This window comes from Pteropus medius, unplaced genomic scaffold (genome assembly GCF_902729225.1).
Source record: "Pteropus medius unplaced genomic scaffold, Ma_sr-lr_union100, whole genome shotgun sequence".
Classification (NCBI taxonomy): Eukaryota; Metazoa; Chordata; class Mammalia; order Chiroptera; family Pteropodidae; genus Pteropus; species Pteropus medius.
The window spans coordinates 237,174-264,153 of record NW_024341372.1 but is presented as its reverse complement, the minus strand read 5'-3'; the positions used below and the strand labels follow the sequence as shown (position 1 = coordinate 264,153).

Sequence of the window (26,980 nt, the reverse complement as noted above, 5' to 3'; positions counted from 1 at the left end):
GGACATGGCTCCATAGTGTAGTGGTTAGCATGTCTGCTTTACACGCAGAAGATCCTGGGTTTGCACACCAGTGGAGCCACAGTCCATGGTCTATGGCCATGTCATCCTGAAAAAACTCGATGTCTGATTTCAGAAGCTGAGCAGGGTCGGGATTAATTAGTACTTGGATGGGAGACCACCTAGAAGAATCAGGTGCTGTAGGCATAAATAATAATAATAAAAGTTTTGGAAAGATAAAATGGCTATAAGAAAACTTCATATTTCAATAATCACACTAAATGTAAATGGACTGAACTCACCAAGAAAAAGGCACAAAGCTGCAAATTGGATCAAAAAACAAAATCCAACCATATTCTGCCTCCAGGAGACACATCTTAGTTCCAAAGACAAATATAGACTCAAAGTGAAAGAGTGGAAAATGATATTTCAATCAAATGACATTCAGAGAAAAGCGGGACTAGCAGTCCTAATACCAGACAAAATAGACTTCAGAATTAAAAACGTAAAGAAAGACATTGAAGGACACTTCATAACGATATAGGGAATCATACACAAAGAACATTAACACTTATTAATATCTATGCTCCCAATCAGGGAACACTGAAATATGTAAAATGATTACTAACAGAACTAAAGGGAGAAACAAACCAAAACACTATCGTAGTAGGGGACCTAAACACCCTACTGTTGGATATGGACAGATCATCTAAACACAAATAAAGAAAGAAATAACATCCTTAAATGATACATTAATCCAATTGGACATAACTGACACTTACAGAGCCTTCCATTCCAAAACAGCTGCTTTTACATTTCAATCTAGTGCACATGGAATATTCTCAAGGACTTATCACATACTAGGACACAGAGATAGCCTCAACAAATATAAGAGTTTTCAAATCATACTAACCAAATACTCTGATCATAATGCTTTGAATCTAGAGATCAATTGAAAAAAGAAACCAGGAAGAACGACAAATACGTGGAGATTAAACAACATGCTACTGAAGAACAACTGGGTAACAGAAGAAATAAAAAGAGAGATCAAGAGATTCATAGATATGAATGATAATGATAGTACAACATATCAAAACTTTTGACATGGCAAAAATGGTCATAGGAGGAAAGTTCATGTCATTACAGGCCTACCTGCAAAAACAAGAACGAGCCCAAATAAACAACCCAATGCTTCATCTTAAAAAACTAGAAAAGAAAGAACAAATTAAGCCTAAAGTCAGCAGGAGAGAAGAAATAACAACATTAGAACAGAAATAAATAAAATTGAAAACAAGCAAAAAATATGATAGCAAAAATAATTACAACAAAGAACTGATTCTTTGACAAGGTTAATAAAATTGACAAAACCCTTGGCTAGACTCACTAAAGAAAAAAGACAAAGGACACAAATAAACAAAATCAAGGATGAAAGAGGGGAAATTATGACTGATACCGCAGAAATACAAAAGATCATACAAGAATACTATAAAAAAGTATATAACACCAAATTTAATAACCTAGAAGAATTGGACCAGTACTAAGAAAAATACGGTCTTCCTAGAATGAATCAAGAAGAACTGGAAAATATAAACAGATGGATCAGCAGTATGAAAATTGAAACAATCATCAAAAACCTACCAAAAAGTAAGAGTTCATGAGCAGATGGCTTCACCAGTGAATTCTACCAAACATTCAAAGAACACTTAATACCTATTCTCCTCAAACTCTTCCAAAATGTCAAAGAGGAGGCAATACTTCCCAACTCATTTTGTAAGGACAATATTACTATGATTCCAAAACTGAGTAAAGGTAACACAAAAAAAAGAAAACTACAGACCAATATCTCTTATGAACACAGATGCAAAAATACTAAATAAGATGCTAGCAAACAGAATACAGCAACACACTAAAAAGATTATACACCAGGATCAAGTGACCTTCATCCCAGAGATTCAGGGATGGATCAACATACAAAAATTGAATACTGATACACCACATAAACAAGTGAAAAAATAAGAATCATATGATCATATTAATAGATGCAGAAAAAGCCTTCGACAACATACAGCATCCATTTATGATCAAAACACTTAACAAAATTGGCAGAGAAGGAAAGTGCTTTAACATAATAAAGACCATTTATGAAAAACCATCAGCCAACATTATACTTAATGGTGAAAAACTATAAATCTTCCCTCTAAGTTCAGGAAAAAGGCTAGGCTGTCCACTATCACCACTGTTATTCAACATAACATTGGAGGTCCTAGGGAGTGCAATCAGACAAGAGAAAGATACAAAAGGCATCCAAATAGGAAGTGAAGAAGTCAAACTGTTACTATTTGCGGATGAAATGATTCTCTATATAGAAAACCCTGAAGACTCCACAAGAACACTACTTGAAACAATAAGCAAATGCAATAAAAATCTCTGGATACAAAATCAATGTTCAGATATCCAGAGCTTATACAGTAATACTGAATTGTCAGAAAAAGAAGTGGAAAAAATAATCTCTTTTGCATTTCCAACAAAAAGAATAAAAGACCTAGGAATAAATATAATGAAACAAGTGAAAGACCTATATAATGAAAACTATGACCCTATTAAAAGAAATCAAAGAAGATATAAAGAAATGGAAAGATATTTCGTGTTCCTGGATCAGAACAATCAACATAGTTAAAATGACCTCATTATTAAAAGCATTATACAAATTTAATGAAATCCCCATCAAATTCCCATTGGCACTTTTTAAAGAAACAGAACAAAAAAATCATCAGATTTGTATGGAAGCACAAAAGACCCCCAATTGCTGAAGCCATCCTGAGATAAAAGAACGAGGCTGGAGGCATCACTCTGCCCGACTTCAAATTATACTACAAAATGACAGTAATCACGGCATGGTTTGGCAGCAAAACAGACACACCGACCAGTGGAACAGAATCGAGAGTCAAGAAGTAAACTCATATTTATATAAGCAAATAATTTTTGACAAAAAAGTCAAAAACATATAGTGGAGGAAGGAAAGCCTCTTCAATAAATAGTACTGGGAAAACTGGAAAGCCGCCAACAAAAGAATGAAATTAGACTGCTCTCTATCACCACACACCAAAAGTAACTCAAAATGGATTAAGGAGCCGAATAAAAGACCTGAAACAATAAAATACATAGAAGAAAACATAAGAACTAAACTCAAGGACCTTGGATTTAAAGAGAATTTTGTAAATTTGACCTGAAAAGTAAGGGAAGTAAAAGCTAAAATAAATGAATGGGACTGCATTAAACTAAAAAGCTTCTCCTCACCAAAATAAATTGTCAACAAGGTAAAGAGAAAACCATCCGAATGGGAAAATATATTTGCAAGCAACACCTTCAATAAGAGCTTAATATCCAAAAGATACAAAGAACTCATATAATTCAATAACAACAAAAAAATAAATGATCCAATCAAAAAACAGGCAGAAGGCCTGAACAGACACTTCTCCCTAGAGAACATACAAACGGCCAACAAATATAAGAAAAGATGCTCAACATCGCTAGCTATTAGGGAAATGCAAATCAAAACCACAATGAGATACCATCTCACACCTGTAAGAATAGCTATAATCAACAGGACAAGTAATAACAAATGTTGGAGAGGGTGTGGAGAAAAAGGAACTCTCATACACTACTGGTGGGACTGCAAATTGGTACAGCCTCTACGGAAAATTGTATGGAGATTCCTCAAGAAATTAAGAATTGGACTGCCATATGATACAGCAATCCCTCTACTGCGAATTTACCCCAAAGACTTGAAAACCCATATTCGAAAAGATATTTGCACAACGATGTTCTTTGCAGAATTATTCACAGTGGCCAGGATATGGAAACAACCGAAGTATCCACAATAGATGATTAGCTAAAGAAGTTGTGGTGCATATATACAGTAGAATATTACTTAGCCACAAGAAGAGATGAAATACTGCCATTTGTGACAACATGGCTGGACCTCGAGATAATCATGCTAAGGGAAATAAGCCCAACAGAAAAGTTGAAAATCACATGATATCACTTATATGTGGGATATAATCTTAAAAGCAAGAAATGAGCAGGACAATCAAACAGAGACTCATGGACATGGACTATAGAGTAACGGTTACCAGAGGACTATAGAGTAGTGATTACTAGTGGGGCAGGGAAGAAGAGGGAGGCAGACACAGGGTATGGGGGGTAGGTGGACGGCTGCCGGGCAAGGATCAAAACATAGATGCAAAGTGAAGTGGGCAAAGTGGATCAAATATATGGTAGCTGAATGAAACTGGACTTTGGGTGGTAAACAAACAATAAAATATACAGATGTCAAATTATACTGTACACTACACCTGATGATTATATAATTGTATTAACCAATGTTTCCCTAATAATAAAAAGAAAGAACTCAGAAGGAAGAAGAGAGAAAGCAAAAAATGAAAAAGAATGAAGAAGAAATACAACTAGCTGATACCGTGAGGAGAGGAAACAGAAGAAAAATGGGAATTCTCGAAGGAGAGGAAAAGAATCAGGGATTAGAAAACATTTTCAGACAAATAGTTGACGAGAAGTTCCCAAATCTAAGGACAGAGTTGGAGCTTGGAATTCAAGAATTCAATGGAACACCCAATTATCTCAACCCAAAAAGGCCTTCACCAAGACACATTATATTAAAATTGTCAAAAATCAATGAAAAAGCAGATTTCTCAGGGCAGCCAGGGAAATGAAGACGGTAACCTATAAAGGAAAACCTATTAGATTATCATCAGATTCTCAGCACAAACCTCCCCATCCATAAACAAGTTGAATCAAATATTCAAACTATTAAATGAAAGGAACTACCATCCAGGTATAATGTATCCAGCTAAGTTCTCCTTTAGATATGAAGGAGAAATAAAGGCCTTCCCAGACATACAAAAATTGACGGAGTTCTCTACTACAAGGCCTGCACTATAGGAATACTGAAAAAGGTCAGCTCGCCTAAAACAAAATGACAAAAAAATACATAATTACGAGTAAGGTGACTAGCAGGCAGGTGGAAACAGAGGAGTGCACCTTTAATGAGAAACAGGGCATTATAAGCTTAAACATTATGAAGAGATTTGCTTTAGCAATATAGTAATGAACGTTCAGCTTACATAAGGACAAATTAAGACAGCAATAACTGAAAAGGAGATGATACAAAATCCAAATTTGCAAAGAGGAATGGAGATAAGGCACAGGCAAAAGAAAGGGATGACTGTATATACATAACTATCCTTTATATATGCGTAATGGTAACCACAGGCCAAATATTCAGAACCGAAGTATACAACATGAAACAAGAAGGACAAGAGGGAAAATCAACAATAGCCAACCAAAATAAAGAAAACAGAAACACAAGGACAAGGAAGCAATGGAAACATTGAGCTACCAGAAAGCAGAAGATAAAATGGCTATAAGAAAATCTCATATTTCAATAATCACACTAAATGTAAATGGACTGAACTCACCGAGAAAAAGGCACGATGTTGCAGATTGGATCAAAAAACAAAATCCAACCACATCCTGCCTCCAGGAGACACATCTCAGTTCCAAAGACAAATATAGACTCAAAGTGAAAGAGTGGAAAATGATATTTCAATCAAATGACATTCAGAGAAAAGCGGGACTAGCAGTCCTAATACCAGACAAAATAGACTTCAGAATTAAAAACGTAAAGAAAGATACTGAAGGACACTTCATAACAATAAAGGGAATCATGCACCAAGAACAATAACACTTATTAATATCTATGCTCCCAATCAGGTAGTACTGAAATATGTAAAGCAATTACTAACAGAACTAAAGGGAGAAACAGACGAAAACACTATCGTATCAGGGGAACTAAATATCCCACCATCAGATGTGAACAGATCATCCAAAAAGAAAATCAATAAGGAAATAACTCTCTTAAATGATACATTAGACCAGCTGGACATAATTGATATTTATAGAGCCTTTATTCCAAAACATCTGCTTATACATTTTTTCTCTAGTGCAAATGAAACATTCTCAAGGATTTATCACATACTAGGACACAGAGATAGCCTCAACAAATATAAGACTTTTCAAATCATAGTAACCAAATTCTCTGATCATAATGCTTTGAAACTAGAGATCAGCTGTAAAAAGAAAGTGAAGATAACCACAAATACATGGAGATTAAACAACATACTTCTAAAGAATAACTGGATCAGTGAAGAAAAAGAAGAGAGATCAAGAAATACATATAAACGAATGATAATGATAGTACAATGTATCACAATATGTCCAATAGTACAATATAAAACTTTTGGGGCACAGCAAAAGTGATCATAAGAGGAAAGTTCATATCATTACAGGCTTACCTCCAAAAACAAGAGTGAGTCCATATAAACAACCTAACACTTCATCTTAAAAAACTAGAAAAGGAAGAACAAATGAAGCCTAAAGTCAGCAGAAGGAAAGAAATAATCAAAACTAGAGCAGAAAGAAAAGAAATTGAACACACACAAAAAAAATAATAGAAAAAATAAATGCAACAAAGAGCTGGTTCCTTGAGAAGGTTAATAAAATTGACAACCCCCTGGCTAGACTCACTAAAGAACAAGAAAAAGGACACAAATACACAAAATCAGAGATAAAAGAGAAAAAATCACAACAGACACTGCAGAAATACAATGGATAATACAAGAATACCATGAAAAAGTATATAACACTTAATTTAGTAACCTCGAAGAAATGGACCAGTACGTAGAAAAATACAATCTTCCTAGACTGAATCAAGAAGAACAGGAAAATCTAAATAGACCGATCAGCAGTATGGAAATTGAAACAACCATCAAAAACCTACAAAAAAGTACAAGTTTAAGACCAGATGGCTTCACAAGTGAATTCTACCAAACATTCAAAGAAGACTTAATACCTATTCTCCTATAACTCTTCCAAAAGATTGAAGAGGAGGCAGTACTTCCCAACTCATTTTATGAGGCCAGTATTACTTTGATACCAAAACCTGGTAAAGATAACACAAAAAAGAAAATTACAGACCAATATCTCTCATGAATACAGATGCAAAAATCCTAAATAAGATACTAATGAACCGAATACAGCAACATATTAAAAAGTTATATGACACAATCAAGTGGGCTTTATCCCAGAAGCACAGGGATAGTTCAACATATGCAAATTGTTTAAAGTGATAGACCACATAAACACATTTAAAAATAAGAATCATATGACCACATCAATAGATGCAGAAAAAGCCTTCGACAAGATACAGCATCCATTTATGATCAAAACACTTAACAAAATCAGTATAGAAGAAAAGTACCTTAACATAATAAAGGCCATGTATAACAAGCCTTCAGCCAACATTACACTCAATGGTGAAAAATTAAAACCTTCCCTCTAAGATCAGGAACAAGGCAAGGCTGTCCACTATCGCCACTGTTAATCAATATAACATTGGAGGTCCTAGAGAGTGCAATCAGACAAGAGAAAGATATAAAAGGCATCCAAACAGGAAACGAAGAAATCAAATTGTCACTATATGTGGATGACATGATTCTCTATATAGAAAACCTTGAAGACTCCACAAGAACGCAACTAGAAACAATAAGCAAATATTGTAGCGTTTCTGGGTACAAAATCAATGTTCAAAAATCCATAGCATTCCTATACTCTAATAACGAAGTGTCAGAAAAGAAATAGAAAAAAATAATTCCTTTTTCAATTACAAGAAAAAAGAATAAAATACTTAAATCTAACGAAACATGTGTAGGACCTATATAATGAAAAGTATAAGATAAAATAAATTGAAAAAGACAGAAAGAAATGGCAAGATATTCCGTGTTCTTAGATTAGAACAATCAACATAGTTAAAATGACCTTAGTACCTAAAACATTATACAGATTTAATGCAATCGCCATCAAAATCTCATTGGCATATTTTAAAGAAACAGAACAAAAAATCATCAGATCTATATGGAAGCAGAAAAGGCCCCGAATTGCCAAAGCCATCCTGAGAAAAAAGAACGAGGCTGGAGGCATCACTCTGCCTGACTTCAAATCACACTACAAAGGTACGGTAATCAAGACGGCATGGTAATGGCAGCAAAACAGACACACTGACCAGTGGAACAGAATCAAGAATCCAGAAGTTAACCCATATTTATATGGGCAAGTAATTTTTGACAAAAAAAGACAAAAACATATAGTGGAGAAAGGAAAGCCTCTTCAATAAATGGTGCTGGGAAAACTGGAAAGCCGCCTGCAAAAGAATGAAACTAGACTGTTGTCTATTACAACACACCAAAAGTAACTCAAAATGGATTAAGGATCTGAATATAAGACTTGAAACAATAAAATACAATGTCAAAAACATAGCAACTTATCTCAAGGACCTTGGGCTTAAAGAGGATTTTATGAATTTCACCTCAATAACAAGTGAAGTAAAGCTAAATTAAATGAATGGGATTACATAAAACTAAAAAACTTCTGCTCAGCAAAAGAAATTGTCAACAAGGTAAAGAGACAACCATCCGAATGAGAAAATATATTTGCAAACAATGCCTCTGACAAGGGCCTAATATCCAAAATATATAAAGAACTCATATGACTCAATAACAAACAAACAAACAAATAAAAAAAAATGATCCAATCAAAAAATGGACAGAGGAGCTGAAAAGACACTTCTCCCTAGAGGACATACAAATGGCCAATAAATATGTGAAAATATGCTCTACATCACTAGCTATTAGGAAAATGCAAATTAAAGCCACAATGAGATATCATCTCACATCTGTTAGAATAGATATAATCAACAGGATTAGTAATAACAAATGCTGGATAGGATGTGGAGAAATAGGAACCCTTGTACACTGCTGGTGGGACTGTAAATTGGTATGGCCACTATAGAAAACAATATGAAGTTTCCTCAAAAAACTAAGACTTGTTCTACCATATGATCCAGCAATCCCTGTACTGAATATTTACCCCCAAAGACTGAAAATCCATATCTGAAAAGATATTTGCACACCCATATTCATAGCAGTATTATTCACAGTGACCAGGACATGGAAGCAACCAAAGTGTCCTATGATAGATGATTGGCTAAAGAAGCTGTGGTACATATATACAATGGAATATTTCTCAGCCATAAGAAGAGATGAAATACTGCCATTTCCAGCAACATAGATGGACTTTGAAATAATCATACTAAACAAAATAAGCCAGACAGGAAAGTTGAAAATCACATGATATCAATTATATGTATGATATCAACCTAAAAGCAACAAATGAACAGGACAAAGAGAGATTCATAGACATGGAGAATGGATTACTGGTTACCAGAGTATAGTGGGCAGGGGAAGGAGGGAGGTAGACAGGGGATAAAAATATTTAAATATTTTTTTTCTATTAAATATAAATAAATAAAAAATGCGATGTATCTTAAAGGAGAATGGACTCTGGATGCAGGGTGCCTAGATATGGATTCTAGCTCTGCCACTTACTGTGTTATTATCTCAAGTTATTTAAACCTCGTTGACCCTCAATTTCCCTATCTGTAAAGTAGAGATCATAATTGTACCTATTTTATAGGTTATTTGTGAGAAATTGATATATGTAATGCACTTATAATAATGCCAGGAACATAAGTACTATATAAGTATTGATTAAAATTAAAAATAAAATACAAAGATATAAGAAAATTAAAAATAAACTGACACATAACTATATCCCCTGCCTAAAGTGAAACAAATTCATGAATACTTCCAGAGACTTCAATAAGGTATATAAGGTGGGGAGATTTTGTGCAATGATTGTATTGTGAGAGCGACAGAATTTTAATGTCCTTAGAAAACAAGGACAGATTCCTCAAAGTAAGAGAGAAGAGGAGGCAACTGAAAATGCAAAGGAAAGGGCTTGCAGAAATGACCAACTCAGCTGGTTAAAGTCCATTCTTGGCTGTCCTCTCCCCTACTCCAGGACTCTACAGTTAACATGTTTTCCCATAGCTACCTCCCCCATCTCAAGGACTCTCCAGCTCACAACTGTTGATTCATAGCTTGCTATCTAATGTCCTTCCTTATCTCTGTAGCTGTGTAGGAATAACAAGATTGTGTAAAACTGCTTGTTATGTTACAATCGGGGCTCAGCCTTTGGATAGGAATCCGCTGAGCCTGTGCAGGCAACAATAAGTGCTACTTCCTGCTTATAGCCTTGGTGTCCTGTCTCTCTGAGAATCCTATAACAATGTTGATAACTCCAAGGTCGCGAGCTCTACAAGGCAAAATGACCTGTAAATAGATAAGACCAGTGGTCTGGAATTTCCTCTCCCCTTGCAGTCCCCCACCTGAAGCTCCCCCTCCCCATCCTGAGTCACGAAGTGCACGTAGAACTTCAGACAAAGGAATCACGTGCCCCTTGCCTGGACACTGCAGATATATGAACTGTAATAAATCTAACCAAGGGGAGCTTGTACTTTGAGGCTGTTAAGCCTCACGTGCTCCGCTGGCCTAATAAATACTCCTTCCTCTAACAAAGTGGTCTGACCGTCCAATTTCCTCCGTCGGGTGTTGCTTCCTGCAACAAAAGATCTGGAGCAAGGATGCTCAAACAAAAAAAATGAAATCCAGCCTGACTAAGGTGAGCTACTAGAGCTGGTTTCAGTGAACAGCAACTCAAGGGCCAAGCCTGGTCTCCAATCTGTTTGCACATAGCCAGAGAGCTAAGAATGTCTTTTAGCAAGAGACCTAAAATTCCGGAATGATAAATAAAACATTTGTGCATATTTAAATGGTGGAAAAAATAAGACAATATTTTGTTACATGTCAAAAATATATGAAATTTAAATTTCAATATCCAAAAATAAAATTTTATTGGAACACAGCCACAGTCATTAATTCGCATATCATCTCTAGCTGTTTTTACACTACAATTTCAGGATTGAATACTTCAATTAAACACCAAAGCAACAAGACAGAAAGAGCCTGTATCCCTGTTACTATGGAATTGGAATCACCACACAGACCTAAGATGACTTATAGCCAGACTATTACATTTATATTTGGCATTGTTATGTCAGCCTAGTTAATCTGTATCCTAACTTGTAGAAATTAGAGGCAAAATTACACAATTGATTTGGATAACTTTCAACATAAATATATTCACATGATATTGATTTAAAAGTTTGCAAGATTCTGCTGGATGCAATTTAGCCAAAATACAGCAAGTAAAAATTAGTGTCAGATAATCATTCTTGTGAGCAGCTTTGTTCTAAAGATGATACAATAATGACTGATCACTCAAAATTCCCAAGTGATAAATTATTTTACATCTCATATTGTTTTATACAAGACTAATTTTTAAAATGTTAGGCATCAAAAGTATCATTGAGAAACCCAGTTGAACATGAAAATAACTGGAAAATTATCACAGTTTTTTTTTCTTTTTCAATTACAGTGGACACTCAATATTATTTTATATTAATTTCGGGTATGCAGCATAGTGGTTAGACATTTATATAACTTATAAAGTGATTCTCCTCAATAATTCTAGTACCCATCTGGCATCATACATAGTTATTACAATATTATTGACTATATTCCTTATGCTGTATTTTACATCTGCGTAACTATTTTGAAACTACAAATTTGTACTTCTTAATCCCTTCATTTTTTTACACAGCCCCTAAAATCCCTCCCATCTGGAAAACATCAGTTTGTTCTCTGAACCTATGAGTCTGTTTCTGTTTTGTTTGTTCATTTATTTTGTTCTTTAAATGCCACTATAAGTGAGTTAACATGGCATTTGTCTTTCTCTGACTTATTTCACTTAGCATAATATCCTCTAGGCCCATCCATGTTGTTGCAAATGGTAAGATTTAATTCTATTTTATGGCAGCATAATAGTCCATTGTATATATGTATCACTTCCTCTTTAGTCAATCTTTGTTTGGTGGGCATTTAGGTTGCTTCCACATCTTGGCTGTTGTAAATAACGCTACAATGAACATAGGGGTGCATATACCTTTTTGCATTAGTGTTTCGAATTTCCTTGAATAAATACCTAGTAGTAGAATTGCTGGGTCATAAGGTAGTTCTCTTTTTATTTTTCTTTTAAGAAATCTCCAAAATGTTTTTCATAGTGGCTGCACCAATTTGCAATCCTAACAACAATGCATGAGGGTTCCCTTGTCTCCACATCCTCGCTAACATTTGTTTGTTGATTTATTGATAATAATTGTTCTCACAGACTTGAGGTGATACCTCATTGTGGTTTTAATTTGCATTTCTCTGATGATTAGTAATGTTGAGCTTCTTTTCATATGTCTATTGGCCACTTGTATGTCCTCTTTCGAAAAGGTCTATTCATGTCCTCCACCAACTTTTTAATTGGAATTTTTTTTTTTTTTAGAGCTAAGTTGTATGAGTTCTTTGTAAATTTTGAATATTAACCCCTTATCAGATATATCTTCGGCAAATATTTTCTCCCATTTAGTAGAGTGCATTTTTTCTTTTGTTGAGGATTTCCTTAGATGTGCCAAAACTTTATAGGTTGATGTAGTCCCGTTTATTTATTTTTCTTTTGCTTCCCCTGCCTGAGGAGCTATATCAGAAAAATATTACTAAAAGCAATGTCAGAGAGTTTACTGCCTATGTTTTCTTCTAGGAGTTTTACAGATTTGGGTCTTATATAAAGATCTTTAATACATTTGTGTTTATTCTTGTATAAGGTATAAGAAAGTGGTCCAGTTTTATATTTTTGCATTTACCCAACAGTTTTCCCAACAGAATTTATTGAATATACTGTCTTTACCTCATTGTATAATCTTGCCTCCTTTGTCATAGATTGATTGGCCATATAGGTATGGGTTTATTTCTGGGCTTATATTCTGTTCCACTGATCTATGTGGCTGTGTTTATGCCAGTACCATGCCATTTTGAATACTAGAGACTTGTAGTATAGTTTGATATCAGGTTGTGTGATGACTCCAACTTTATTTTTTCTCAAGAGTATTGTGGCTATTTGGGGTCTTTTGTGGGTCTGTATAAATTTTAGAATTATTTCTTCAGGATCTGTGGACAATGCCATTGGTATTTTAATAGGAATTGCATTAAATCTATAGCTTGCTTTTGATATGATAGCATGGACATTTTGATGATGTTAACTCTTCCTACCCATGAGCATGGTATATACTTCCATTATTGGTATCTCCTTCAACTTCTTTCTTCAAAGTCTTATAGTTTTCCGAATATAGGTCAAATGTATTCATAGGTATTTTATTATTTTCCGATGTAATTGTAGATGGCTTTGCTTTTTAAATTTCTCTTTCCAATACTTCGTTATTGGTGTATAAAAATACAACCCGTTTCTGAATATTAATTCTGTATCCTGTTACTTTACTGAATTCACTTATCAGTTCTAATCATTTTTGGTGGAATTTTTAGGGTTTTCTATAAATAATGTTATGTCATCTGTAAATAATGACAGTTTTACTTCTTCTTTTCCAACTGGGATGCCATTATTTTTTCTTGACTCATTGCTGTGTCTAGGCTTCTAATACTATATTTAATAAAAGTGATGAAAGTGGGCTCTGTGGGTTCTGACCTAGTTGATAGCAACATGGCTAAATGCACCAAGAAGGTTGGAATCAATGGGAAATGCAGGACCTGTTATGGCGCCTCCCTCAGGAAAATGGTGAAGAAAATTGAAATGAGTTAACATGCCAAGTACACTTGCTCTTTCTGTGGCAAAACCAAAATGAAGAGAAGAGCTGTGGAGAGACGGCACTGTGGTTTCTGCATGAAAACAGTAGCTGGTGGTGCCTGGACCTACAACACCACTTCTGCTGTCACAGTAAAGTCTGCCATCAGAAGACTGAAGAAATTGAAAGACCAGTAGATGTTCCACAATTTGAAATATTGCTAGCCTATAATAAATGGGTTAATTTATGTAACAACAACAACAAAAAAAAAAAGTGATGAAAGTGGGCATCCTTGTCTTATTCCTGAACTTAAAGAAAATGCTTTTAGCATTTCCCCATTGCATATGATATTAGTTATAGGTTTGTCATGCATGGTCTTTATTATGTTGAGGTATGCTTCCTCCATTTCCACTTTGCTGAGAGGTTTTATTATAAATGGATGTTAGATTTTGTCAAACACTTCTACATCTATTGATATGATCATATGATTTTTATCCTTCATTTTATTTATGTGGTGGATCATGTTAAATGACTTGCAGATATAGAACCAACCTTGCATCCCAGAATTAAATCTCACTCGATCATAGAGTATGATCTTTATAATGCATTTCTGAATTCAGTTTGCTAATATTTTATTGAGGATTTTTGCATGTATGTTCATTAAAGATATTGATCTAATTTTTGTGTTTTTGTTTGTTTGTTTGTTTTGTTTTGTTTTATCTCTAATGTCGTTCCTCTGGTTTCGGAATCAGGATAATGGTGTCCTTGTAAAATGAGCTGAGGAGCCTTCATTTCTCTTTAATTTCTCTGGAACAGTATGAAAATGATATGTGTTAATTCTTTGAATGTTTGGTAAAAGTCACCTTTGAAGCCATGTGATCCAGAACTTTTGTTTGTCGGGAGATTTTTGATTATCAATTCGATTTTGTATGTAGAAATCAGCTCCTTCAGATATTGTTTATTCTTGTTTCAATCTTGAAGATAGTATGTTTCCAGAAATTTATCCATTTCTTCCAAATTGTTTGATTTGTTTACACATAATTAATTACTCATAGTATTTTCTTATGAACTTTTGAATTTCTGTGCAGTCAGTTGTAACTTCTTTTTATTTTCTGATTTTAAAATTTTGAGTCCTCTCTCTCAATGAGTCTGGTTAAAGATTTATCAATTTTCTTTATCTTTTCAAAATACTAGTTTTCAGTTTCATTGATATTTACTATTTTTCATTTATTTCCATTATTATTTCATTATCTTTATTATTTCACTTCTAGTGACACTAGGCATTGTTTCTTCTTCCTTTTTTATTACCTTTATGTATAAGGTGAGATTGTTTAAGATTTTTGTTAGTTTCTTTTTTTTTTAATTAAGTTTATTGGAGTAACATTGGTTAATATAATTATATAGTTTTCAGCTGTACATTATAATTTGACATCTGTACATTCTATTGTGTGTTTATCACGCAAAGTCCAATTTCTTTCAGCTACCATATATTTGATCCCCTTTACCCAATTTGCTCTTCTCCTAGCCCCCTATATTTGATCCCCTTTACCCCTTCTACCTCCCTTCCTCCGCCACCCCTTCCCTCTGGTAACCACTAGTCTACAGTCCATGCCCATGATTTTCTGTTTGTGTGTCCAGCTCATTTGTTGCTTTTAGGGTTATATTCCACATATAAGTGATATCAGGTAATTTTCAACTTTTCTGTCTGGCTTATTTCATTTAGCATGATTATCTGAAGGTCCAGCCATGTTGTCACAAATGGCAGTATTTCATCTCTTCTTATGGCTGAGTAATATTCCATTGTATATATGTGCCACCACTTCTTTAACAAATCATCTATCGTAGGACACTTCGGTTGTTTCTATGTCCTGGCCTCTGTGAATAATGGTGCTATGGACATCGGTGTACAAATAATTTTTCTAGTATGAGTTTTCAAGACTTTGGGGTAAATACCCAGTAGAGGGAATGCTGGATCATATGGTATATCAATTCTTAGTTTTTTGAGGAACGTCCATACTGTTTTCCATAGTGGCTGTACCAATTGCAGTCCCACCAGTAGTATATGAGAGTTCCTTTTTCTCTGCAATTTCTCCAACATTTGTTATTAATTGTCCTGTTGATGATAGTGATTTTAATACGTGTGAGATGGTATCTCATTGTGGTTTTGATTTGCATTTCCCTAATAGCTAGCTATGTTGTGCATCTTTTCAAATATTTGTTGGCCATTTGTATGTCCTCTAGGGAGAAGTGTCTGTTCAGGTCTGCTCCCCATTTTTTTATTGGATCATTTCTTTTTTATTGTTGTTGTTATTGAGTTATATGAGTTCTTTGTATATTTTGGATATTAGGCCCTTATTGGAAGTGTTGCTTGCAAATATATTTTCCCATTTGGATGGCTCTCTCTTTACCTTGTTGATGATTTCTTTTGCTGAGCAGAAGTTTTTTTAGTTTGATGTAGTCCCATTCATTTATTTTAGCTTTTACTTCCATTGCTTTTGAGGTAAAATTAATAAAATTCTCTTTTAGTCCAAAGTCCTTGAGTTTAGTTTCTATGTTTTCTTTTATGTATTTTATTGTTTCAGGTATTATATTCAGCTCCTTAATCCATTTTGAGTTAATTTTGGTGTGTGGTGATAAACAACAATCTAGTTTCATTCTTTTGCAGGTGGCTTTCGAGTTTTCCCAGCACCATTTATTGAAGAGGCTTTCCTTTCTCCACTGTATGTTTTTGGCTTTTTTGTCGCAAATTATTTGCTGAAAATTATATGTAAATATGGGTTTACTTCCGGACTCTTTATTCTGTTCCACTGGTCGGTGTGTCTGTTTTGGTGCCAAACCATGCCGTTTTGATTACCGTACCTTTGTAGTGTGATTTGAAGTCAGGCAGAGTGATGCCTCCAGCCTCGTTCTTTTTTCTCAGGATAGCTTTGGCAATTGTGGGGTCTTTTGTGCTTCCATGCAAATCTGATGATTTTTGTTCTATTTATTTAAAAAATGCTGATTGTATTTTGATGGAGATTGCATTAAATAGTATAATGCTTTAGGTAATGTGGTCATTTTAACTATGTTGATTCTTCCCATTCAAGAACAAGGAATATCTTTCCATTACTTTGTATCTGCTTCGATTTCTTTTAATAGAATCTTGAAGTTTTCATTATATAGGTCCTTCACGTTTTTCATTAAATTTATTCCTAGGTATTTTGTTAAATTTATTCCAATTGTGAAAAGAATTATTTTCTCCACTTCTTTTTCTGACATTTTGTTGTTAGAGTATAGGAACACTGTGGATTTTTGAACGTTGATTTTGTAATCAGAAACTTTACTGTATTTACTTATTGTTTCTAGTAGTGTTCTTGTGGAGTCTTTAGGGTTTTCTATATAGAGAATCATGTCATCCGCAAATAGTAACAGTTTGACTTCTTCGTTTCCTATTTGAATCCTATTTCTTTAGTCTGATTACACTCGCAAGGACCTCCGATGTTATACTGAATAAGAATGAGGAGAGTGGACAGCCTTGCCTTGTTCCTGATCTTAGAGGGAAGGTTTTTAGTTTTTCACCATTAAGTATAATGTTGGCTGAGGATTTGTTATATATAGCCTTTATTATGGTAAGGTTCTTTCCTTCTATACCGATTTTACTAAATGTTTTGATCATAAATGTATGCCGTATCTTGTCGAAGGCTTTTCCTGCATCTATTGATGTAGTCATATGATTCTTATTTTTAAATTTGTTTATGTGGTCTATCACTTTAAATGATTTGCATATGTTGAATCATCCTTGTGCCTCTGAGATAAAGCCTACTTGATCGTGGTGTATAATCTTTTTAATATGTTGCTGTATTTGGTTCACTAGTATCTTATTTAGTATTTTTGCATCTGTGTTCATCAAAGATATTGGTCTGTAGTTTTCTTGTTTTGCATTATCCTTACCAGATTTTCGTATCAGAGTAATACTGTCCTCATAAAATGGTTTGGAAGTATTGCCACCTCTTCAATATTTTGGAAGAGTTTAAAAAAAATACGTATTAAATCTTCTTTGAATATTTGGTAGAATTCACTAGTAAAGCCATCTGGTCCTGGAATTTTACTTTTTGGTAGGTTTTTGATGATTGTTTCAATTTCCATACTGCTGATCGGTCTATTTAGATTGTCCAGATCTTGATTCTGTCTAGGAAGGTTATATTTTTCTAAGTACTGGTCCATTTCTTCTTGCTTATTAAATTTGTTGTCATATATTTTTTATAGTATTCTTGTATGATCCTTTGTATTTCTGTGATAGCAATCATCCTTTCTCCTCTTTCATCCCAGATTTTATTTGTGTCCTTTCTCTTTTTTCTTTAGTGAGTCTAGCCATGTGATTGTCAATTTTTTTTATCCTTCTCAAAAAACAAGCTCTTTTTTGCGTTTGTTTTTTCCCATTTTTTTTGTTTTGTTTTGTTTTGTTTTGTTTTGTTTGATCTGTCCATATCTGTTTTCATTTTCATTTATTTCTGTTCTAATTTTGATTATTTCTTTTCTTCTGCTGGCTTTAGGCTTCATTTGTTCTTCCTTTTCTAGTTATTTTTTAAGATGAAGCATTAGGTTGCTTATTTGAGCTTGTTCTTGTTTTTAGAGATCGGCCTGTAGTGATATGAACTTTCCTCTTATGACCGCTTTTGCCATGTCCCAAAATTTTTGATATGTTGTACTATCATTATCATTCATTTTTATGTATCTCCTCATCACTCCTTTTATTTTTTCTTTGACCCAGTTATTCTTCAGTAGTATGTTATTGCATATTCATGTATTTGTGGTTCTTCCCGCTTTCTTTCTGCAGTTGATCTCTAGTTTCAAAGCATTATGATCAGAGAATATGGTTGATATGATTTCAACGTTCTTTGCTGAGGCTATCCTTGTGTCCTAGTATGATGTCGATCCTTGAGAACGTTCTCTGTGCACTAGAGTATCATGTATAAGCAATTGTTTTGGGATGGAAGGTGCTGTAAATGTCAATTATGTCCAGTTGGTCTAATGTGTCCTTTAAGGATGTTATTTCCTTATTGATTTTCTGTTTGGATGATCTGTCCATATCTGACAATGGGGTATTTTAGTCCCCTACTACAATATTGTTTTGGTCTGTTTCTCCCTTTAGTTCTGTTAGCAATTGCTTTATATATTTTGAGGCTCCCCGATTGGGAGCATAGGTATTAATAAGTGTATGTCTTCTTGATGCATGATTCCATTTATCATTATGAAGTGTCCCTCAGTATCTTTCTTTACCTTTTTTTTTCTTAAGCCTATTTCATCTGATATTAGTACTGCTACTGGCACATTTTTCTGAATGCCATTTGCTTGAAATATCATTTTCCACCCTTTCACTTTGAGTCTATATTTGTCTTTGGTGCTGAGATCTGTCTTCTGGAAGCAACATATGATTGGATTTTGTTTTTTGATCCATTCTGCAACTCTGTGCCTTTTTATTGCTGAGTTCAGTCCATTTACATTTAGGGTGATTATTGATACATGAGGTCTTCTAATAGTCATTTTAACTTTTGCTTTCTGGTAGCTCAGTGTTTCCATTGCTTCCTTGTCCTTGTGTTTCTGTTTTCTTTGTTTTGGTTCGTTTTGTGGGCTTTTCCTTGGGTTCTTCTTGGTTTATGTTATATACTTCAGTTCTGAATCTTTGGTGGGTGGTTACCATTATGACTATGTAAAGGATAGTTCTATATAGTTCTATACATATATATATATATATATATATATATATATAGAACAGAAGAAAATGGCTGACTATATACATACATACATATATATACATGTATGTATGTATGTATATGTATATATGTATACATATATACACATATAGGTATACATATATATATATGTATGTATACATACATATATATATATGTATGTATGTATATAGTCATCCATTTTCTTCTGCACGTGCCTTATCTCCATTCCCCTTTGTGAATTTGGGTCTTTGAATCCTCTCCTTTTCGGTTATTGTTGTCTCTATTTGTCTCTATGTATGCTAAATGTTCATTATTATCTTGCTATATCCATTTTCTTCTTAATGTTTAAGCTTATAACGCCCTGTTCTTAGTAAGGTTTGCACTCCTCTGCTTCTATTTGCCTGATAGTCACCTTTCTTTCTCCTAATTACATATATATTTTTGTCATTTTGTTTTAGGCGAACTGACCCCTTTCAGTATTTCCTGTAGCACAGGACTCACAGTGGAGAATTCCCTTAATTTTTGTACGTCTGGAAAGGTCTTTATTTCTCCTTTATATCTAAAACAGAGCTTAACTGGATACATTATTCTTGGCTAGTAGTTCCTTTCATCTAAAAGTTTGAATGTGTGATTCCACTCCTTTCTGGCTTGTAAGGTTGTGCTAAGAAGTCCGACGATAATTTAATGAGTTTTCCTTTTTAAGTTACCGTTTTCTTCTCCCTGGCCACCCTGAGTATTTTGTCTTTGTCCTTGATTCTTGATAATTTTAATACAATATGTCTTGGTGAAAGCCTTTTTTGCGTTCAGATAATTGAGTGTTCTCTTGACTTCTTGCATTCCAAGCTCCAGCTCATTTCTCAGATCTGGGAAATTGTCGTCAACTATTTGTCTGAAATGCTTTCTAGTCTTTGCTCCTTTTCCTTGCCTTCAAGAAATCCCATTATTCTTATGTTTCGTCTCCTGATGGTATCAGCTAGCTCTTGTATTTCTCTCTCATTATTTTTCATTCTTTGGTTTTTCTCTTCTCCCTTCTGATTTATTTCTAGATCTCTGTCTTCGACATCACTGATCCTTTCCTCTATTTGGTCAACTCTATTTCCAAGCTTGCTATTTCATTTTTCAACTCTTGCCGTGTGTTTCTTTATTCCAGAAGATCTATTCTGTTTTTTTTTTTTGAGGGTTTCAATCTCTTGATAAATGACTCATACTACTCTAGTTTTTTTTTTTAATCCTGAAATTGTTTTTATGAATCATTTCGTATCTCACTGAGTTTTTCCAGACGTACCATCCTGAATTCTCTGTCATTTAAGTTGCATATTTCTATGTCTGTAAACTTATTCTCTGAATATTTTTTGCTTTCTTTTTGAGATGCCTTGTCACCTTGGTTGTTCATGGTGTTTAAGGAATTATTTCTCCACTTGGGCCTTAATGGAAATGTATTCTGTTTTTTTTTTTTTCTAAGAAAAATATTTATTATATAAAGATCTCTCTTTAGCCTGTTGCGAAGAAGGCACTTTTCTTTTGGTTTCCAGTAGGTGGTGTCTAAGCCTCTTGGATCTCCGCTTTATATAAAGCCTTAAAATGCCTTTTTTAAAAATACTTGCAGATATTTAATAGGCTCGCTGTCCTCAGTTTCAGTCTCTTTCAATGTCAGTGACAGTCTCAGCAGCATTTGCTAAGATTCCCTTGGGGCTTCGTGGTGATTGATCTCAGAGGGTATGAGAGGAGGAGCCCTCTGGATTGGAAGTTGAGGGCTGTGTCTCAGCCTCAGTTTTGCAACCTGGGATGGTAAAAATCAACTGTTGTGTCTCTGCGGTCCCGTCCCGCTTCTCTGTCTTCTACCCTGAATGACTGTGCCTTTCCATCCAGCACGAGTTGCTCACAGCAGTCCCAGGCAGTGCTGTTCAGGGAAGTTCCCGCACCTTCATCCCTCTCCCTCTTCCTACAGGGAGCTCCGGTGGCTGCGTGAGCCGGACACGCAGTCTTTATTTCTCCAGTCCACCGCCGGACATCCGAGGTTCTGACCTGTGGTAACTCTTGTTGTGATAACTCTTGTTGTAACTCTGAGTGTGCAGATCCCACACTCAGACGTGCTGGTGTGCAGTTTGGGTGTTTTTGTTGCGTTTTAGATGTTCAGCTTATTGTTGTTTCAAGCAGAGAGATCTGGGAACATCTCTCACTCAGCCATGTTTCCGCCAAGTCCTGATTTATTTCTAGATTTTGGTCTTCGATATCGCTGATTCTTTCCTCCATTTAGTTGACTCTTTCCCAAGATTGCTATTTCATTTTTCTGCTCTTGCAGTGTGTTCTTTATCTCCAGAAGGTCTATTCTGTTCTTTTTGAGTGTTTCAATCTCCTTGCTAAAGAACTCTTTCTGCTCATCTAGTTGCTTTTTTTAATTCATGAAATTGTTGATGTGATTCGTTTCCGATCATTGAGTTTTTTTCAGAAGTACCATCCTGAATTCTCTGTCATTTAAGTCACTTAATTCTATGTCTGTAAACTTATTTTTCTGGAGATTTTTCTCTTTCTTTCTGAGACGCCTTGTCACTTTGGTTGTTCATGGTGTTTAATGGACTATTTCTCTGCCTGGGCATTAATGGAAGTGTATTCTCCTTTTTTCCAGAAAGAAGATTTCTTATATAAAGAACTCTCTTTAGCCTGTTGCAAAGAAGGCATTTTTCTTTTGTTTTCCAGGAGATGGCATCTAAGCCTCTCGAATCCCTGCTTTATATGAAACCTTAATACTGCCTTTTAAAAATTTGTAGATGTTTAATCACCCTCGCTACCCTCAGTCTGAGTCCCTGTCAGTATTAGCGACAGTTTTGGTAGCGTTTCCTCAGATTCCCCTGGGGCTCCACAATGTTTGGTCTTGAAGGATATGGTGGGAGGGCCCCTTTGGGTTGAGGGTTGGGAACTGTAGCTCAGCCTCGGTTTTCCAACCACAGCTGGTAAAAATCAACTGTTGTTTCTCTGACGTCTTTTTTCTCTGCTTTCTGTTCTGATGACTGGGTCCTGCCACCAGCCACGTGGAGCTCCCTGCACTTCCAGGCAGTATGTTCAGGGAATGCACTGCACCTTCTTCCCTCCCCCACCTGCTACCGGGATCTCCGGTGGCTGCGAGAAGCCGTTACTTTATTTCTCCCAGTCTACCGCCTGACACCCAGGTTTCTGACCTGTGTTAGCTCTTATGTGCAGATCCCATAAGCAGACGTGCTGGTGTGCAATTTTGGTATTTTTTTTTGTTGAGTTTTAAATGTTAAACTTATTGTTGTTTCAAGGGGAGAGAACCAGGAACATCTATCGCTCACCATGTTTCTGACCTCGGGTAGTGTTTTACTGTTTCTGAAAAGCAAATGTTTTCTTTTACCACCTGCCAATGACAATATCAATGATGATGGGTAATTGGTCCATTAAGGATGTAGTGTATTTATAAAATGACAAATATCAAAGGTTGTGGCAAATCCTATTTTGGGGGCATCAATTAAAACAAATCCAGATTTAGGTAAAGAAAGACTTTAGCCAAAAGGATCCTCTCCAAGGGAAGGCGAGGAGACAATTACAATAAGGTAAATACTCCAACTGTAAGATCTATAAGCATCTTAAAGGTCAGGTATTTGGTACTTTTTTCACACTAGAAATAATGCGAAAAAATTCCTTTCTAATCCCTGAAATCTTTATGCCAGCTACACAGGAAACCTTCTTTCTGAGTGCTAAATTAGCATTACCAGTGCACTTAGAGGTTTAGGACCGATGCTTAAGGTACACTTATGCTGTGATAGAGAACCCATTCAGAGACCCGATTAAATTTCCTCTGGTCAAGATTAAATTACATAATAAATTTATGACTCTGAATTCTCTTAATATGAACTACACACTCTGGTCTGTCTGCCTCCACTTCCTGTGTTTTTTCTTCTAAAATGGTCCTTAGTGGAACAAAAAAAAAGAGTATTATGAATGATTTTCAGTTTATATTTAAGTAAATAAATAAGCAAGAACATTTCAGAGAGAAGCGGTTATAAAGAAAATAGAACAGGGCGATGAGAAAATATGATACAGAATGACTGCAATGATTGCATAAGGTTAGAAGATTAGGGATAAATCCTCACTGGGTGATGTTTGAACCAAGACACAAAACTCAAAATAGAGTCAACTTTTCAAAGATCTAGAGACAGGCATTTCAGGCAAAAGGAATATTAGGTGAAAAAGTCCTAATTCAGGAAGGAGCTTATATGGTTAAGAAAGGTTCTTTCACCTTAGTCAAAAAAAGTATATACGTACACATGTAATATATGTGCATATATGTATATATAATACGCATTTTTGTATTCTATTATAAAGCACAAACATTATAAAAGATGAGATGAAAAATAAAAATTGATATTCTAATATATTTTTTCACAGTTCATTTGATCATCTTGTACATTTATTGACATGTGCACTCTCTACTTTTGCAATTGTAGATTTGATCTATAGTATCCATAGTTAGATACACCTTAGATCCTAGAGGCATTCTGTCTAATAAAAATGTAATGTGAGCCATATTTGTAATTTAAAATTTTCTAGTAGCCATATTTAAAAAGTACAAAGTAATATGCAAAATTAATTTTATAATATATTTTAATACACTACTTCCAAAGTATTATCATTCCTACATGTAATTAATATAAAAAGGAATTTATGAATTATATGTTTTACATCTGTTATTGTACTCAGCCTGAGAAATCTGGAATTTATTTTACACTTATAGCCCATCTCAAGTTGGACTAGCCACATTTCAAGTGCTGAATAGTCACCTCTGGCTAGTGGTCAACTATACTGTACAGTGTAGACCTCAAGAGCTAATTTTCTTATGAAAGTCCCCGAATAATTGCTATCCCTTTGTTCTACCCTCTTATTAGTAAACTTAGACCCTATTTCTTTTGAGTCAATGGCTGGAGCCTTTTTATCTTAGGAGAGCATTTTGTCTTTAACTGTCTTCATTTACCTTAACTAAAATGATACTCTGCCCCAAAGTGGGGTGAGTAGGGGGTTAGAGACAGAAAGTGCTGTGTTTGAAAATTTTAGACAACTAAACCCTATAATAAGGAATGTTCGGGGGACATCTGTTACTTATTTATAGAGCACCATAAGCTTCTGAGAAGGGACTTCTGAGACATCAGATCTGTTCTAAAGATCTGACCTTTAAAAATATCTGTGATCTTACCATGTGTCAGACGTGCTGCATTTTCATCATATCCAAGGTCTTCTTGTACTCTCTCCCTACTTAGGTGGTTGATCATTTTGTGTTTGCTTAAAGTTTAACAGAGAAAGACAGAAATGGACCTCATAAGACCATAGTTGTATAAGTGGGGTTATTTGCTTGGTTTTCCCCACCTCGATATCAAACATTGATTCCGATAGCCAGGTGTGACTCTTCTTATGCTGGTGGAGTTGGTCAACTCTGGACTTTATATGAGTGACAAAGGCTTTATTGGATCCATAGAAATGAACTCAACAAAGTTTACTCATGTGGTTCCCATTACTAAATGTGGCTAACAGATCTGCTCTGGCACATTTTAGTTCTTTGTCTGTGTCCCATATTTTACCTATTTATTTAACAAACATAGGACTTCCTGCTTGCCAAACATTGCTTTAAATGCCTTATAAATATTAACATTTAATTTAATCTTTACAACAAGTAACTAACCATTGAAGAAACTCAGGCACAGAAAAGTTAAGTAACTTGCCAAAGGTCACAAGCTCAAAGAACAGAGCTGAATTCTAACCAAAGCTGCATGGCTTCAACATCCCTGAATTTAATCTTACTGTAAAGTCTGAGTCTCCTAATTTCTGATCTGCCCAGCTTTCTCTATTTCTTGCTTCAGGAACTTGACTTTATGACTGGTCACAAGAATTTCTTGGTCTTGGTTAACTCTGACACTCCTGCAACATACAGCAGCTCTGTCTTTCTAATAGGAGTGCTTAGAATATCAGGTTCACCTAAGACCCCTAACAATAATACTACTTGCTTGAAGTCTGAACTGACATTTTCACATTGTCATGACCCTTCTTATAAAACATTATATATTTCCAAAGCTACGTATGATGCTATTATCATAGGGTTTTCCTATATTTACAATTCTTTTTAATGTATTCATTATTATTTATTTTCTCTTTGTTGATATAATTACAAAAATAACACATGCTCATTCTTTTCTTTATAACTCCCAGCTTAATGACATAGAAATAGACAAAACTTTCAGCAGGCTATTCTACATTTCACTGGTCATGGCTGTTTGTGGTTTAGCTGAGAGGAGCATTCTCTCCATTCTTTGGGATGGTTACATCCGGGAGGAAGGAACCATTTCCATGGAAATGAAGTCACGTGGAAACCTCTGGACATGAACTAGGTACAGGAAACCTGACCTGAGCTGGGATCTGTGCTTCCAGTGGGTGCTGTGGGAGCTTGAGTGTTGAAGGGAGGTCAGCAAACTGCCCTAGTTGAGACCTTTGGGCACTGGACGGGCCGCCAGGGTGGGCTGGAGCCTACAGGAAAATTTGGATCCTGTGGTCAAGGGCACAGACCTTGGTGAAGTGGAGAGTGGCAGGGAGCAGGATAAAGGGGACTGCGTGGTAAGTTAGATTTGAACACCTGGTAGAGTCAGCAAGGGAAGATGAGCAAGGGCCCAGATCTTTATGATTCTGATTCTTTTTTCAAGAGAGACGTTCATCTGACCAGCGGGCAGCTGAAGGTGAGGGCTGGAGATATAACAGGCGTGAAGAACAGGACAAGCGCAGGTTGTGGGAGTACCATGAGACACGCAGGTCCTGTTTTGATTGTCTTTTCTCACTCACTCTTTCCTCTTTATTTTCGTTCATCTTTTTTTTCCTGGTTACATGTTTTCTTTTTCCAGAACCTGTAAGTAGTTTGATACCTGAGCCAGTTGTCTATTGACCTTCCCGCCAGGTACAAAGAGCTGTTGAAAATGTGGAAAAGTAGGCAAAAATTCAGAAGTAGCAATTCACACATGGCCAGTAAACATTTGAAAAGTCACTTAACTTCACTAATAAACACACATGATAAAAAGGACAGCATATTAAGATTGACAGGGATGGAAAAAAATGTTTATGCTCACTGTTGTGCAGGGTTTGGGAAAACTGGCTCTCAATTACAATGTTGTTAAGAGTGTAAATTAATAAAACAATTTATTGTTAGGCACTTTGGCTTCTGTAACAGACTTGAAAATTTGTTGCTCTTTGGCCTAGAAATACTACTTGTAGGAATTTATCCAACAGGATTACTAATAGAAATGAAAACATATACACACATATGTGTTAATTGCAGCAGTTTGAAATAACAGTGTGGTACATGAACACTGAATATTTGATGGTATTATTAATTTTACATGTGGTAATAGTATCATGGTTATTATTTAAAAGAATCTTTATCTTTACAGATTATTCAGAAATATTTACATGTGGAATAATATATCTGAGATTTTCATGAAAATAATTGTTGTCTGATGGATTAAGGAATAAATGAATTGAAAACTGTTAAAGCTGGTGATGGGAA

At 35.1% G+C, this 26,980-nt stretch overlaps 1 protein-coding gene and 1 pseudogene across 1 annotated transcript in view; both read left to right on the top strand.

The window, feature by feature from the left end:
* The window catches only part of LOC120592792 (vascular endothelial growth factor receptor kdr-like), a 309,580-nt gene extending 283,354 nt beyond the window's left edge, over positions 1-26,226 (top strand). The window contains exon 32 of the mRNA XM_039850483.1: positions 26,127-26,226. Coding sequence (XP_039706417.1) covers positions 26,127-26,142 — 16 coding nt within the window. The 3' untranslated portion in view covers positions 26,143-26,226. The remainder of the gene's footprint in view (positions 1-26,126) is intronic.
* LOC120592811 (60S ribosomal protein L37a-like) lies at positions 13,615-13,966 on the top strand (annotated as a pseudogene).
* Positions 26,227-26,980: the final 754 nt, after the last annotated feature.